The following is a 14,880-nucleotide window of genomic DNA, read 5'->3' as shown; positions in this document are numbered from 1 at the left end:
TTGACCCGAACACTGACCTACCGACCTACCTACCTACCAATCAATATTTCACTTACTCCTTCTTTTCCTGATAGTCTTCCTATCCTTAGGTTCTCATTTTCAGGAATGTATTTTCCACATCTTTATTTCTCTGCTGACCAGCCCTTCTCCTGTTTGTACTTCTCCACATTTCAATCTACACTTTCTGCTATGGCTCTTTTTTAGAAAAAATTTTTGCTAATGCTTTGCAAACTCTGCAGAAAGGCATAGAAAGACAAATGCAGGAATGGATTGAGTAACTATGGAATGTTTTACTCAGGAGAAGGAGGTTTCCATCACTGCCTGGCAACTGTTAGAAACCTACAGTTCCTGCAGCCCTAATTGAGACTAAAAGCAGGTAGCAGAGTCAGTTTAAAATAACAGAGAATACAGACAGCACATGGCTGTACAATCTCTGCAGCTTTGGATGCTGCCTTTCTCCCACTTTATCTAAGAAAAAATTAAGTGAATTCTATTAATGTCTTGTGATATTTTAGTTTTGGCAAATAGTTAAATATATTTAGCACTAGACTTTTCACAGGACTACTATTCTTTACTATATGCTCATTTATCATTGTCTGATTTTATTTGATGGCAGATAGTTATATATTTGTAGATTTCCTTAATTGTTTTGTTTGGGGTTTTTTTGTGGGACACTTTACTTGATTATGGTTCTCCTATTAGCAGTGGGTAGTACAGTCAAAAGCTTCTTTGATGTCTCTTCTCTGTTTGTACAGGCTATGTTGCAAGACTCAGTCATGGTTTTAAAATGTAAACTCTCTTACTCTCAGTTGCTGGCCGCTGGTTTTGCCCCGCGTACGGGTGTAGAACACGGGGAACATCCTGGCAGCCCCTCACACGGCGGGGATGAGCCAGGGCTGTGCCTGGGGAGCGGCGGGAGGTGAAGGCGGTACCGCCGTGGAAGGAGACGTGGCTGGAGGTGAGAACACAGAATCACAGAACCCTCGGGATTAGGAGGGACCCCGGAGATCATCCGGCCGGCCCCGCTGCCGAGGCAGGGTCACCTGCCGCTGGTGACACGGGAGCACATCCAGGCGGGTTCGGAATGTCTCCAGAGAGGGAGACTCCGCCACCGCCCTGGGCAGCCTGTTCCAGTGCTCTGCCACCCTCAACGTAAACAAGTTCTTCCTCATGTTGAGGTGGAACTTCTTGTGTTTTGTTTTATGGCCAGCCCTACCCGTCCTGTCGCTGGCACCACTGAGAAGAGTCTGACACATCCTCTTGGCACGGGCCTTTGAGACATTTATATGCACTGAGAAGGGCCATCATGAGTCTTCTCCGGACTAACGCGCCCTCAGCACCCGCATACGTGTTACAAAGGACCGACCGCGGGTCATTTGCTTTCCCCACGAACCAACGCAGTACTGGGACCCAGCGGGGAGCGAGGCGTGTCTGTTCCGGTGCTACCGTGACGACTTCCAGGCAAGTCAGTTCTTCCTTCCCTTCCCGCTGCCCCGGTGGAGCGTCCCGGGGCCGGAGCCGCCGCGGGCTCCTCTGCTCGCCCTCCTCCGCTCGTCCTCCTCTCGCCCGTGTCCGCACGGCTCCCGCCGCTGGCCCCCCTCACGCCGCCCCGGCACCGCGGGATGGCGGCGGGCGAGGAGCAGAGCCGCGAGTACCTGCGGCGGCACCGGCTGCCCGAGCTGCTGCACCGCCTCGGAGCGCTGCTGCTATTCCACCGCCCCGGTGCGCGCAGGCCCGGCCCCGCCGGGAGCGGGGCGGCAGCGGGGGCGGCGGGGCTGCGCGGCCTCCGCGCCCCGGCTGAGGCCCGGTGCCCGCGGGCTCTCTGACCTCCTTGCAGAACGGCCACGCGAGTTCCTGATCCAGGTGTTGGAGCGGGTGAAGGCTGGGAGGCGAGCCGAGGGCGAGTACCCGTTCCTCATGGACGAAGGCAACGTGGACGCCATGTTCAGCCTGCTGGATGTCCTAGGCCAGGGCTCCATCAGGCCCGCGCAGTACAGGGAAGGTGCGTCCGCCCGCACCCCTGCCACACCAAACTGCTCACTTGCCCAGAACTATTAAAATAGCTTCAAAGATGCCCATCTTTATACTTCAAAATTATCCATACAGCTGCTCCCACAACCTGGAACTTGGAAAGTTCAAAAAAGTGACATGTGGTTAAGTTTCCTGCGTTTAAGTTACATGTTGTTATGTTACACACGTTTACCTTGTTGGATCTAACCACCATTAAATTTAAATCTGTCTTTCCAATGACTCGCATAAAAATTTCTCTTTTGTTAACTTTAGCCCTCAAAACTTTGGGACTGAGCACTGAGGATTTGGAGCTAGAAGATGATGTGGAAATCACACGGGATGAATTCAAGGAAGGAATGTGAGTTTAATTGAAATTGTGGTGGTGTCTTTGGTTTTTTTTTGGGGGGGGAAACATATGCATATGGGATATTTTACTGAGATTTATTTTTTATTTACAAAGCTACATAATTAACATATAGTTTAATTGCTAATTTAAGCCCGACTGTGTCACTTTGCATTGCAAGATTAAAAAAAAAGAGGTCAGTTACTGCCTGACCTTCTTGCCTTGCTGTAAGGTGAACCAAACTTCATGCCCTCCACCACCTCTGTTTCAGGATCCTCTCACAGTACCCACCCCTCAGGTCAGAGTGAAGGTCATCAGGCAGCCCAGGGGTTAAAATACTGATCTAGAAATGTGGAACAGTGAGACCCTGTTGTCTTCTTTGTCAGGGGTGGAGATGAAATAGGTTGAGAGTTCAAATAATTCCTCATAGTCAAGTATAGTTCTAGGAGCAATTTTTTAGTAACTGTTGCAATTGCTGAAAGGTAAGGAACTAATTATCCTCATTATCTAACTAGAGGTTTTCTTCTTTTCTCTTAGGAAGAAAAAGATGCTGGAGAGCTGGTCTGTGTATTAGTTTGAGCAGTCGTCTGCTATATATATTAAAAACAGGCATCTTCCCCGATTTTTCTTCTGGTTTGTCAGCTGTGAAGAGTCGGTTTTAAGCAATATTCTCTTTTCTCTTTTTCTCATCTTCCCTGTCCTTCAGTGAGGCAATCAGCTGAAAAGGACAAGTGACAAGAACATGTGCATGTCCAGCAGGCACTGGAGGGATTATAGTTAAGAATTGTTGTTCTTAATATAATTAGATGGTTAAAAAAAAAAAGTAGAGATCTCTTTTGCAAGAGATTCTCTGAGATAGTATTTTGGAGTTTCCTCCTTCAGGTTATAGTTTACAGTAAAGGACTGTTACCTGTTGGCTCATTAGCACTGAATAAAATTAAGTTGATTTTTGGGTTTGCGCTGTGTTTTCATTTTCGGGTATTTTTAAGGAAAAAAACAACTTCAACAAGTTATGACAAATGTCCACATGTAAATGCAGGTAGCACTTCCAAGTGGTATTTTCAAACTTAGCACACAATGTTCAATTTATAAGGAGAAACTTTTTTTAAAAAATTAGGCTAATTGTTTTTTCTGTAAAAGACTATCTTAATCTGTATGAAGAAAAAAGTGACATATTCCTTCCTTCTGCATTGATTATATACATTTTGATACGGAACATCCATTACCTGGAATTTGGAGATAAACACAGATGTTTTATAACTCAAGACTGACCAGTTCATAGGGAACATTAGCCCACGTTGTTCAAAACTGCATTTACACTATAAATACTCTGTTTCTTAGAATGATGCAGACAAGGCAGACTGTTCATTAGAGATAACCAGTTTTAGCTTCCAAATGCAATGGAGAGGTGGCCATGGAAAATAAGATCTGCACAGTTCAACACCAAGGCAGTAGCATTTTGATTTTTTCTTTGAACTGTATAGAGTAAGGCATAAGATTAGATTAAAACAATCTCACAGCATATAAAAATGAAAGAAATAAGTATATTACAAGATATTCGCTTTGCTTTTGCTTGGAATAAGTAATCTAGACCAAGTTATTAACCATTTCTGAAGAAGTCTTTATTTTCCTGTATTTGGCCAATTGGCTCTCAAACTGAGAAGAATCTCAACATCCCTTTGAGCCAGTTTATAAACTCCAAGTTCATTTAGTGCTGCTGTTGCAGATGGCTGGCTGGGCTTTAATGGTTCATTTTCTGACGCTGACTGTAGAACATCCTTCAGAAGCAAGGCAGAGCCAATATTCAGGTTCAGGATAATGCAGGCTTCTTTTATGCTAGAGGAAAAGTTATGTGGATTAATGTAAGCAGCACAAATTTAAGTGTAACCAAAAACCCTTCCATGCTCCATGTTGGTTTAAAAATATTCAGATTTCAGCCTCAATCAGCCGAGGATTTTGATGCTGGACTATTTAGGACACTCTGGGCTAGTGAAATAGACTAACCAGAAAGAAAGTAGCAGCTTCTCATGCCTCACAAAGCAATCCTGAGGAGGAAAATAGTTTAAAGTAGTCCTTCTAATAATGAAGTTTGTTGTGTTGTAATTGTATTTTTGACTAGTTTCTTTGGCTCCAGAATCCGAGGTTTGCACTACTTAATATTGCTTCCATAATTTTATCTAGACATCCTGACTGCACAAAATACTCCAAGACACATACCACAGTCTGTTGCTGTCTGAGTACATGCTGCAGAATCAACTTTTAAAGTGTGGATCAAAACTAACTGAAACAACCTTGGTTTTAAGTAGAACCCATATCCAGTAGATCAGAAGTTTGCCTACTTACTGCTTGAAGTAGTTTTCTGGCCTCTTGCAGTAATGTGAAAACAGGGGGAACAAATTCCGACTCATGTCGAACTGGAGTTGTGCTGCTCCTCCTTCATTGAAATGGTTTGCCATAATGATCTACGAACACAAAGAGGTGCATCTGCTGTTGAAATACCTGCTGTCACTGACACCTACATGGCTCTGCACAGGTCACACTGATACCCACTTCCTGATAGATGTGCAGATCCACTTTCTCTGCAAGCATTTGCCAGAAAATTTTGAACAGTGAGTAGCAGAGTTGCTGCTCCAGTTGCAGCAAACGGTCTCGCAGTGTCTGCAGCATCGGGCACGCCGTGCTTGACAAGGACATCACTGCTTGCTCTGCTTGAGAGGGTAAAGACAACCACCTAAAAGAAACCATTGCACTGCAGTCATTAGAGTGAAATTATTCATGTTACAACAACTGAAGTTAAAATTACCCTTTAAAAAAAAATCTTACCCATTTACAATGTTTCAGAGACAATCCTTTCTGATTTCTAATCTAAAAGTTATCAGTCTAATGCTGAATATGAATGCAGTTTAATATTAAACTCATGCTTTAGTTATAAATCTCTGAACATGTCATTCTAGGGAACTCCATCTAATCTAAAAATCACTGAGTTCTATTCCTTTTATGAAATACTTCAGAAATTCTACTCAGAAGAAAATATTCAAGAATCCCTAGGAGTCTGTTAAGACAGAACAGTCATGACAGGCCATTTTGCATAAAATCTTCTATACTACTATGAAGAAAGTAATTCCTGCTCAAAATAGAAAACTAGAACTATCCAGAATCTTTCCTAAGATGTTAAACTAATACATCTCCTAATTGTGGAACTACTTTAGAAAACATAGCATGACAATTGTCCCCAGGTAAGAATAAAGAGTATCTTCCAGAACTGACTACCCTTTCCTACTCCCGAAAAAAAATACTGCCATTATCTACTATTCTACTAATCTACTATTATCTATTCTTGCCTTTACTAACGTCAATATTTTTAACAGGAAATAATCCTGTAATATGCAAAGAGATTAAATAAACAGAATCACCTCTCTTTTTTGTACAGCTTTGCAGCATCTTTGACCTCTCTGAAGACATGATCTACTTGTCGTGTCAGCATGTCATGCTTGAGGCGCTCCAGGAGGTTGATCATATCATCAAAGACAGAGCTCTCCATGGATGCCAGCTGTCCCAGCTGGAGCTGGCTCATGGTGTCACTTTCTGCACGGACCTCTAGCTCGGCCTGCTGCAGCTGCAAGAAGAACTAGGCAAACAAAACCAGAGAGGAACACCACAGAAAATAATCTTTACTCCTTGAACTTTTATTGGTACTTTGTTAGACACAGTTGTAGAAAACTCTCTCCTCTGGCACATTTATAAAGTTAAACATTTAAGATTTTAAAACACTTTCTTATCCTTCCCTGTGGTCCTGATTTAGTGAAAAACAAAACATGGTGGCCTAATCCTAGTGATGGAACTGATACAACAGCAGATAGGTAAAGGGATCTAAAGAAATACTGAAAAGATATTTTAAGATTGACAGCAGCATGCTTTTAAAAAACCCTACCTTGGTCTCTTGAAGATTTGCAAAAGTGAACTTTAACTGTAATTTTTTTAGCAATGATTATTCATTGAATCATAAAATTACTGTGCTGACAACAGCAAGAAAATTAATTTAGTTTATTGAGTTCATTGTGGCAACAGCTTGTTGGTTTTGCTTTTAAGCAGATCCAGACACTAGAAGATGCAGTTATACAACATGAAGACTGCTGTCCTATCAAGTCAAGATTATCCCCTGCTAGAGCCACAGCTTCCTGTGAAGACAGTAAGAATTTGGAGGCTGCCCACAGCTCACACAATGCCTTATTCTGCACATTCCATGTGTAAAAGGTTTTTTGACCTTCAGCACCAAATCTGCAGAAAAGCTGAAATTCCTCACTAGGCCGTGCTGCCACCAGGCTGTTGTACAGCAGTCACTAATTCCCAGTTACCAGTGAGCAGCCTTTCTGGGCCACATCTGAACTGCAACACAGTGTGTATCTGTGTATCCGTGTGTGTATCTGTGCTGCAACACAGATACACACACAGATCTGTCTAAGCTTTCCTGCCATGGGAGGAGTTCAAGCACCAGGCAAAGGCTGCTGCTCTGGTTCTGAGATCTCCAAAATCAATTCACTTTTTTTTTAACAGAAAAAAAAAAAAAACATGTAAAGGAGACCAGGTTTTTTAGTCTCTTCAGATTATTCCATTTCCCAGGCTCTCTCTGCATTTCCCTAGAACGTTTATAATTGGCAGCTTAGGCATCAAACAATAACCTGTCCTTATTTATACATCTTTTACTAAATTCAAATTTATATCTCATTCTACTTTTTCAGTAATTAAGTCTCACACCTAAAAAGTGCTGAAAATAAAATGTTTATTAAAAAACAAACATCCCAAGTCCATTATAAAATATTTTTCTCCTAAAGAAGAATATTTACTTACTACATTGTCAGCCCAGTCTGCCAACACTGTTGCAATATAATTAACAGCATTAAGGATTGCACAGTATCGGAATCCTAAGGAAGCTCTTGTCTCTTCCTTCATCACTTGAGTTAATCGTATCCTGAAATCATCAACTAATTCCTTCTGTAGGCCCAGGAACTGGAGTTTCCTGGAAGCTGTTGGAAGATTCTTATACCTGTCTGGAAAGACATTAATAAAATGTTTTTAGGCTTTCCAACACTAAATAAAAGCTTTTCAAAAAGAAACATCACAGGCATCAGGTACATACATACACACCTCACGCCTAGGAGAACATCATACAATCAGTATTTAAACCAGCCAGTTTTTCAGTGTTTTCAGGGAAACTGCCCATGCAAAAGCTAAACATGCAACAACTTTCTTCCCCCCTCCTGATTCCACAAGCAGTTTGTACTCTAACACTTGAAACAATTTGTGGCAATACCACACCCTCCAGCATGGTAAAAGCACCCTCACACAGAGAAAGACCAAGCCATTGAAGATGCAATGGTCTCCTGAAAACATACTTGCTCTTATGTATTGTTGCAAAAACAGAAGAGATACTTAATAGCTTCTGAATTGACACAGATTCAAAAGAACTATTAGGATTTATTACTGAATTGCAACAAATTATATTCTGCCAACTATGAGAGAATATGGTAAATATCAAACATATATTTATAATTATTATTTTGCAAACACGTCACTCGGTCAAGATTATTCACGCATGAGTTAGTGTCCAAAATACAAAATTAACTGGAAGTTTTTATTAAACTGCAAATATCACAGCTTTGCAAGATTTGGTGACTACTGCTGACAATGAATATTTAGTAAATTATTTAGTAAAGAAATCTGTTAGCTGAAGGTTTTTTACTGTTCATTACAAACAAGAGCAATGCCCATAGATATAATTACCTGTTATAACTAACAAGAGAGTCATAAAAGTTTCAGCACAGTCTGGAACTTTCATTTCATCTACATCAGTGATATCTTTGTACTGTGATATCCATGCAGCCTCTGAAGAAAGCATAGAGTCCATTTTCTGAAGAGCAACTGAAATGCAAAAGACTTAAAAGTTAAGTTTTTAATAAAAAAAAAAATCTAACAAAAGCACCTCTAAAGTATAGTAACATAAAAGCCTTACCTCTACTAAGTTAAATTTTGCATTTTCAGTTTTTAAAAAATTACTGACAACTCGTTTCATACAAAATCATATTCAATGTATCTATTTACAACACTGTTAACAGAGTTAAATGCCAGAATTGATTGGGGGATTGTTTTTGTTTTTTAATGGTTGGCTTGCTCTTTTCCAATATATTTCTTCATCATTTCTCAAAAACTAGTACCTCGCCCTTATTTCAATTTTAAGTCCATCTCTGCACATATATAACATTGGTCTAAAAATAAGCCTTCTTGATTGCATACAGCTTAGGGGCAAGAATCCCACAAAATACAGAGGCACTGTTAAAACCTAATCAATTTTTACTCAGAATAAGGACAGAGCATAAAAATACATATGTTTTTGGTAGTAGCCCTGTCCAAGTGACTTACCCTACTTAAGAAGGGTAGCTGTGTAAGTAGACACATACATTCTGACTGTGCAATATAAAGGCCAACAAAATGCACTGGAAGTCTTACATTTTTTTTCCACTGTTAGCCACCTTTGGAAGCAGGATTCTTCTGACAGAATATGCATGCAGCTGGGAAGGCTGCTGAGATAACCATGAACGCTGTATAACTCTCTCTCAAATAGAAGGACCTCGTCCACGAGATGACAAAAGAGTGTATCATCATACAACAGGCAGGGGATATCAGCAGCCAACTTCTCCAAAATCAGCATCACTAGAGCACGAGAGAATTCAAGCTTTGGAAAGGAAAGAAGTGAATGTCAGAGACAGGAAGTACTGACATGTGCAAACATGCACACAAGAAACTGCTACTAGACTAAGTCTCACCACGTACACATTTCAGTGGAAATGGGCCAAATATCTATCAGAAGCTGACTTAGATATTTATATTCACATTTACAAACCATTTCATTACTTACCCCAGCATTCACTGAAGAGCCTGCCTTGTCCAGTATTGGCTGGATTTTGTCATCAAGGAACTTCGAATGATTTCCAATCCACATAAGTACTTGTGTTAAATACCACTCAGGCTTATTTAAAAAAGAAAAGAAATTATTAAATGCATCCAAACATTTATTCAAGTGCTACTAGTATTTTAGGACAAATTTCTAAACAATACAACTCTCTTTCCCCGCCTTCTCGTGATCTCAGGTCACACGAGTCTTTCACTCTGTTTTACTTAACTTTCGTTTATATAAAAGCATTATCAGAAAAATATTTCTGGATTTTAATTGTCTTAAATGTACCAAGTATTGTATTTCTCAAGCAAAAGTTGCATTTTTATTTCCCTTTTCTCTACTGCTTTCTCACTCACGAGAGACTTGTTTCCGCTTCATATACTTCTTCTTGTTCTCCTGTGTGGCCATTATTTCTTGGTACAACAAAAAGGATGTGCTCCTGAGAAAAGCTCTGCTCTAATTTTATTGTTATTGTACCTAACCTCAGACCCACATTCCCCCTAGAAGTGGGGAATCTATCACCTTTTCATTTCAAATTTTAATGCCTTTAAGCTTTTTCACGTTTCCACACCTAAAAGTATGGGCTACAGGTTTTGATGAACACTTCTTTCAGTGTTAGTGCAACTGGAAGCAGCTCCTGTTTCCTCACTCCCAACAGCTAAAGAACCTTCTGCTGAGGTGCACTCACATTCTGTGTGTCTGTTTCTCACCTCTGTAATAATTTTCACTTGTCTCATTAATTTTATCATGCTTGGGTTGTTTTTTTTGACAGTCCTTCCCCAGCTTGGCAAGGTCATTGTGAACTCTGAGCCTCTCCTCTGAAATACTGTTAATCTTGTCCAGGTTGCTGTCTTTTAAATATTTTACACTGATATTTTCTTAATTGCATTATTCAAATAATTACTAAACAAAAAACCCAAACCAAATTTCAGCAACGACCTGTTGAAATATCTTTCTAACCTGACACTAGATTCTGTGTAACATTTTCTCAATAAGTTCTTATTTTTAAAATAATTGTTCACCTATTGTTGTTTGCAAATTCAATGTCTTGAACACAAATTTTCCATTTGCTTTTAAAATAATTTTGTCCATATCTAAAACACCTCTTTCCTTCCCACTAACAGAGACAACAGTATTTTAAAAGCTCTGTAGTAGCATCTGTCAAGATTGCAAATGTATTTAGATTTACACAAGATGGTGATCATAAGCAGACCTGTGCAACAGGACTGTTACAAAACAGCTCTAAAACTCTGCTCCAGATGTTGCAGTGGCCTTAATGCAATGAAACCCATTCCAGTGGTAATTCTCAGACAAAAATCCTCAGTCTTTGAAGGCAATTCACACAAAACGTGAGTCAGTTTCCAACTGATAAACTCAGCATCTCCTCTTTTATGTCAATTAAAAAATTCAACCCATTTAAAAAAAGAATTACTTAACAGTATGTTTAGACTAATCACATTTCATATCTAACATTTTCAGTTACATGAAGGTAGCAAAACACAGTGCCAAAAATCAAAGTCGCAGCCTTTGAGCTCAAGAAATACATAACAGTGCAAAACCATTTAGCACAAGACAGAGGAAATTAATCAAAACCTGTGAACAGATGGGAGTCAGTCTAAGATTGAAATGATGTTTTATGAAGGATCTGGGCAAGGGAAAAATAGTGCCTCACCCAGAGAAAATGCCTGTGTCTCTGAAAAGTCTCCAAGTGCTATCTCAATGTCTGTCCACACTTAGGGTAGGCACAAGAACTGCACAGTTTTGAAGAATCCTAATTTTGGAAAATGTGAAATCTATACAATTTAAACACAGCAATCTGGGGGTTGCTTACAAAGCAATTTAGAAATGTCAAACCACTTTCTGCCATACCTTGTTAAGAACATTGGTTTGTTTATTTCCAGTGAAATGATACTTGAATCTTTTCTGAAGAGGATTCAGCATGATCTGTATTGGAAGGATGACTGGTGGTGAAGGGGGTAAAGGGTACTTTTCTGGCAATTGTTTGGGTTTGGTTAACAGCTCATCTCTAAGTTTGACAGTCAAGGATGGACATAAGTGTTGAATTACCCCAGCATCATCATTTCAATAGAATAGGCTTATAAAAATGAACACTGCTCAGTTCTACACTATTGACTGAAGGGAGTACTATGAAAACAATACAATTCCCTATAAAAGATACTCGAAATATTCTACTGTATGTAATATTAAATATAACTAAGGCCTTTAGGGATTATTTATTCAATGACAATACATGTCCCTTAAGTCTGTTTGATTCAGGAAACATGTAAGAACCCAGCAAACCACCATTGCCAGAAACAAACACAGTGAGAGACACCCTTATTCATATTTGTTAAAGGAGGATAAAGACTTCTGGGATTAATAAATGCAACGCATGATTTCCCATTTTCATGTAATGGATTTAAGTGAGCCACCACTCTGCCAAACCAAAATTGTTACCAACTCAGGATTGTGCATAATGGCGTTGCATCTTTGTAAAATCTCCTTCCAAGACATGTATGTTTTCCTTCTTTTTCCTTCTGGGGCGGGACATAATTAAGTGATTAAAGGTTATTTCACATAAGGCTATAAAAAGAAAAGTATTAACTGTGTCTAGTAAAACACACATCACCTTTTTTTCATTAACATGCATGGGTAATGGTTCCAACCCCCCCCCACAAATGCCCACAACATTCTAATGTTAATACAAAGTAACATAAATTATCTTCTCTCTTTAAGGAGAAAAAATTTTAAATAATTCTCCTTGAGAACAAGCATCTCTAAGTTTTTATTCTTGCTAAAATACACTGCAAGAATTTAAAAGGATACGAGGTTTGCAGTTTCAGAAGCTGACAGAACAGCATCTCCAAGTTGTTGTACACCTCAGGAGCGTTGGCTGGTGCAGCAAGGCCAAATGCCTGGGACTGAGGTGGCCCCACGAAGGGCCAGCGGAGCTGTGTCAGCACCTCCTCAAAGTCACTGCAACACAAAATAAGCACTTAGACACCAACTGACAGCACAATGTAAAGATGAGGGAGTCACAGTATCTCTCTTACCTTGTCAATTTGTCCTTAAGGATTTTATGCCAGAATTTAACAGTGGATCTCACAAAAGCAAGAAGATGAGAACAAGATGACTCCTGAAGTTTAATATCCAGCTCTGCCATGAGTGCTAGAGTACTGGCTGCCTCTGGAACATTGTTGGTCATCAGATATTGCTGAATGCTATCACTATAAAACACAAAAAAGGCAAGGCCAAATATTCATCAATGACAACAGAAAATAATCATTTGTATAGTGAAAAGTAAAGACAAAACTTTCTTGAATTTAAAATATTTTAATAAGGGGATAAACCAGGTCACCAGTCTCAAAAGATACATACAGCACTCAGACACTACCTCAGCTCTTCTATGCGAGAAATCCACTGGAGGTAGGCCAGGTGTCGCTCGATCTCCTCCACCTGACCTATCAGCACATCCAGATCCTCCATCCAGGGCTCAGCTTTCAGCAAGTGGCTACTGATGGACTCTGACAGAACAGTTTCCTCCTCCAGAAGCTGACTCAGAGACTTTTTGGAATCTTCTGCATTCTTTAAGGCATTCTGAATTCTTTTAGGGACTTCTGAGGACACTGTAAGTACCTGCATTGACAGGGATGTATTAAGGCAGACATAAAACCACTGCACTGTGTAGAGCAGTGCCACTGTGTATCAGGCCCACTGATACATTTCATTTCGTTTCATATTCTCCATCAGTCTTACAGCATGTTCAGAGGAAGAAAAAAATGAAACAGAAAGATGCTTACCTGTTCTTCTAAGTGCTTTTTGTTTTCAGAGAGCTTTTCAATCAGGCTGTCTAGCTTCCCCAGGGAATCATAGTCATTTCCAAGTTCTCTTTCCACAAATTCAGAAACATAGTATGGGATATCACAGTGGTCTAGATCTCTAGTGACTTCTTTCTTTCTAACAGCAATGCTTGCCATGGCTTCTTTCTCTGCAATACTGAGTATACGATTTCTAATTAGCCAACACTAAGATAGAACAAACAAATATTATCCATTGAGGAACAAAACTCCATGAAAAGCTGGGTAGTTCAATTTAAACTAAGACTGAAATACCATATTCGTGAATTATACTGCTTTAAGTGAGACAATTTGCTGGCTTAAGTCTGAGGTCAGATAAAACCTTGCTGACATATCCAACTGCTGATTTATTACATATTAACTACCGAAGAGAAACACATCTGTTAATTTCTTCCTTCCCCAAAAGCATGAGTTCTACTAAAAATAGTTCAAGAAATATGTAGTTCCTACATATATAATACAGAAAACATAATGAAAACTACAAAAAAATTGTAAAATGCAAAGGAAGAGAAAGTTCCACTTTCCCTTTTCACAAGTTTAGGAAATTTCAGAGTTACCAAGTCATGGCTATTGTGTTACTAGAAAAGTATCCATGAGGGCCTTACAATAATTTGGAAAGCAAATACATCAATGAAATATTTACCAAAAAACCCCCACACAGTATAACATAAAAGACACTTGCTGATCCACACATTTGGCAGCATCCAGAGAAACCTGACATTGAGGGGATGTTCACAGTGAAAGAAAAAAGACAACAATGACAACTGTTTGGCTGGTTCAATCCTCTACTTCTTCGTGTCACTTTCAAAACAGTAGTTAAAAATGAAACCTGATACATTTGCACTTCATCTGCTACTAGCTTTAATTAAGTAAAAATCCCTATTAAAATGAGAAGAGCAGTGAGAAAGTGGTGCAGCTGATGAGGCAGAGTTACAGAGGCAACAGAGACCACAAGGCAGAACTAACTGGGTGACCCAGGGCGCTGCAGAGGAATAATCGAATAAAGAAAGCAGAGCAGTAAAATTCCTGTTTGCAGCAATGTAAACTTTATACAGCAGGAAAATAACCAAACGGTGCTCTTTTCATACTTAGCGGAAAGGATCGGGTTACACGAGGCAGAAACAGGCGTGTGGGTGCATCCCTCCCGCCAGCTGCCTGCTCAGCATCCACCCGCGGCTCAGCACCCACCTCGGCCAGAGGGCCGGGCTCTTCCAAGGGCCGGCTGGAGGCTCTGCGGGTTCTGCGGGAGGCTGCGAGCGGAGCGCCGCCGACCGCGGCCCGGGCTGGGCGGCCGGGCAGCCCCTCAGCCAGGCGGCGACTCGGCGAGCCCTTCCTCCCCGGCCACGGGCTCCGGCCGACGAGCCGCCGCTTCCCCTCGCAGGATGGCGCCGCGGGGACGGGAGGGTCGCGGGAGTCGCCGCCCGGAGCCCTCAGAGCGCTCCCCGCGGGTCCCGGCGGCCGCGGCACCGCCCCCGCCGCGTCAGCAGCGCCGCGGGTGATGGAGCGCAGGCGCGGCGCCGCTCCCGGGGCCCCGCTCCCCGCCCGCCGGCTCGGGGATGGCCCGGCCCGTGCTCACAGGAACACGGCTGGCTCGGGGATGGCCCGGCCCGTGCTCACAGGGACACGGACCAGCGAGAGCCGGGGCCCGCCGGCTCGGGGGCTGGCCCGGCCCGTACTAACAGGGACACGGCCTTTCACCTCACCGCCTCCCCGCCCCC

At 41.4% G+C, this 14,880-nt stretch overlaps 2 protein-coding genes across 2 annotated transcripts; one reads left to right on the top strand and one right to left on the bottom strand.

The window, feature by feature from the left end:
* Positions 1-1,494: 1,494 nt before the first annotated feature.
* EFCAB10 (EF-hand calcium binding domain 10) lies at positions 1,495-3,309 on the top strand. The gene is made up of 4 exons (XM_050984470.1): positions 1,495-1,722; positions 1,838-2,002; positions 2,284-2,368; positions 2,891-3,309. Exons 1-4 carry the CDS (start codon positions 1,623-1,625, stop codon positions 2,925-2,927), a joined length of 387 nt encoding a protein of 128 aa, XP_050840427.1. The 5' UTR covers positions 1,495-1,622; the 3' UTR covers positions 2,928-3,309.
* A 641-nt stretch (positions 3,310-3,950) lies between these two features.
* On the bottom strand, positions 3,951-14,620 carry RINT1 (RAD50 interactor 1). The gene is made up of 14 exons (XM_050984440.1): positions 14,351-14,620; positions 13,106-13,301; positions 12,700-12,941; positions 12,359-12,532; positions 12,132-12,281; positions 11,175-11,331; positions 9,267-9,377; positions 8,858-9,083; positions 8,135-8,272; positions 7,202-7,401; positions 5,767-5,981; positions 4,904-5,084; positions 4,697-4,815; positions 3,951-4,189 (listed from the first exon to the last, which is right to left on the bottom strand). The coding sequence occupies exons 2-14, from the start codon at positions 13,280-13,282 to the stop codon at positions 3,976-3,978; spliced, it is 2,304 nt and encodes a 767-aa protein (XP_050840397.1). The 5' UTR covers positions 13,283-13,301; positions 14,351-14,620; the 3' UTR covers positions 3,951-3,975.
* Between the last annotated feature and the right edge of the window lie 260 nt (positions 14,621-14,880).

This window comes from Serinus canaria, chromosome 1A, assembly GCF_022539315.1.
Source record: "Serinus canaria isolate serCan28SL12 chromosome 1A, serCan2020, whole genome shotgun sequence".
NCBI lineage: Eukaryota > Metazoa > Chordata > Aves > Passeriformes > Fringillidae > Serinus > Serinus canaria.
The sequence above is the reverse complement of the archived record's forward strand: the minus strand, read 5'-3'. Positions and strand labels throughout refer to the sequence as shown.

Coding starts and splice junctions, on each gene's coding strand:
- EFCAB10 (XM_050984470.1), top strand. CDS start 1,623: ATGGCGGCGGGCGAGGAGCAGAGCCGCGAGTACCTGCGGCGGCACCGG. Junction 1,723..1,837: donor GCTGCTATTCCACCGCCCCG/GTGCGCGCAGGC, acceptor ACCTCCTTGCAG/AACGGCCACGCGAGTTCCTG. Junction 2,003..2,283: donor GCCCGCGCAGTACAGGGAAG/GTGCGTCCGCCC, acceptor TGTTAACTTTAG/CCCTCAAAACTTTGGGACTG.
- RINT1 (XM_050984440.1), bottom strand. CDS start 13,282: ATGGCAAGCATTGCTGTTAGAAAGAAAGAAGTCACTAGAGATCTAGAC. Junction 12,282..12,358: donor CTTAAGGACAAATTGACAAG/GTAAGAGAGATA, acceptor TTTGTGTTGCAG/TGACTTTGAGGAGGTGCTGA. Junction 4,190..4,696: donor CCAGAAAACTACTTCAAGCA/GTAAGTAGGCAA, acceptor CTTTTCCTCTAG/CATAAAAGAAGCCTGCATTA.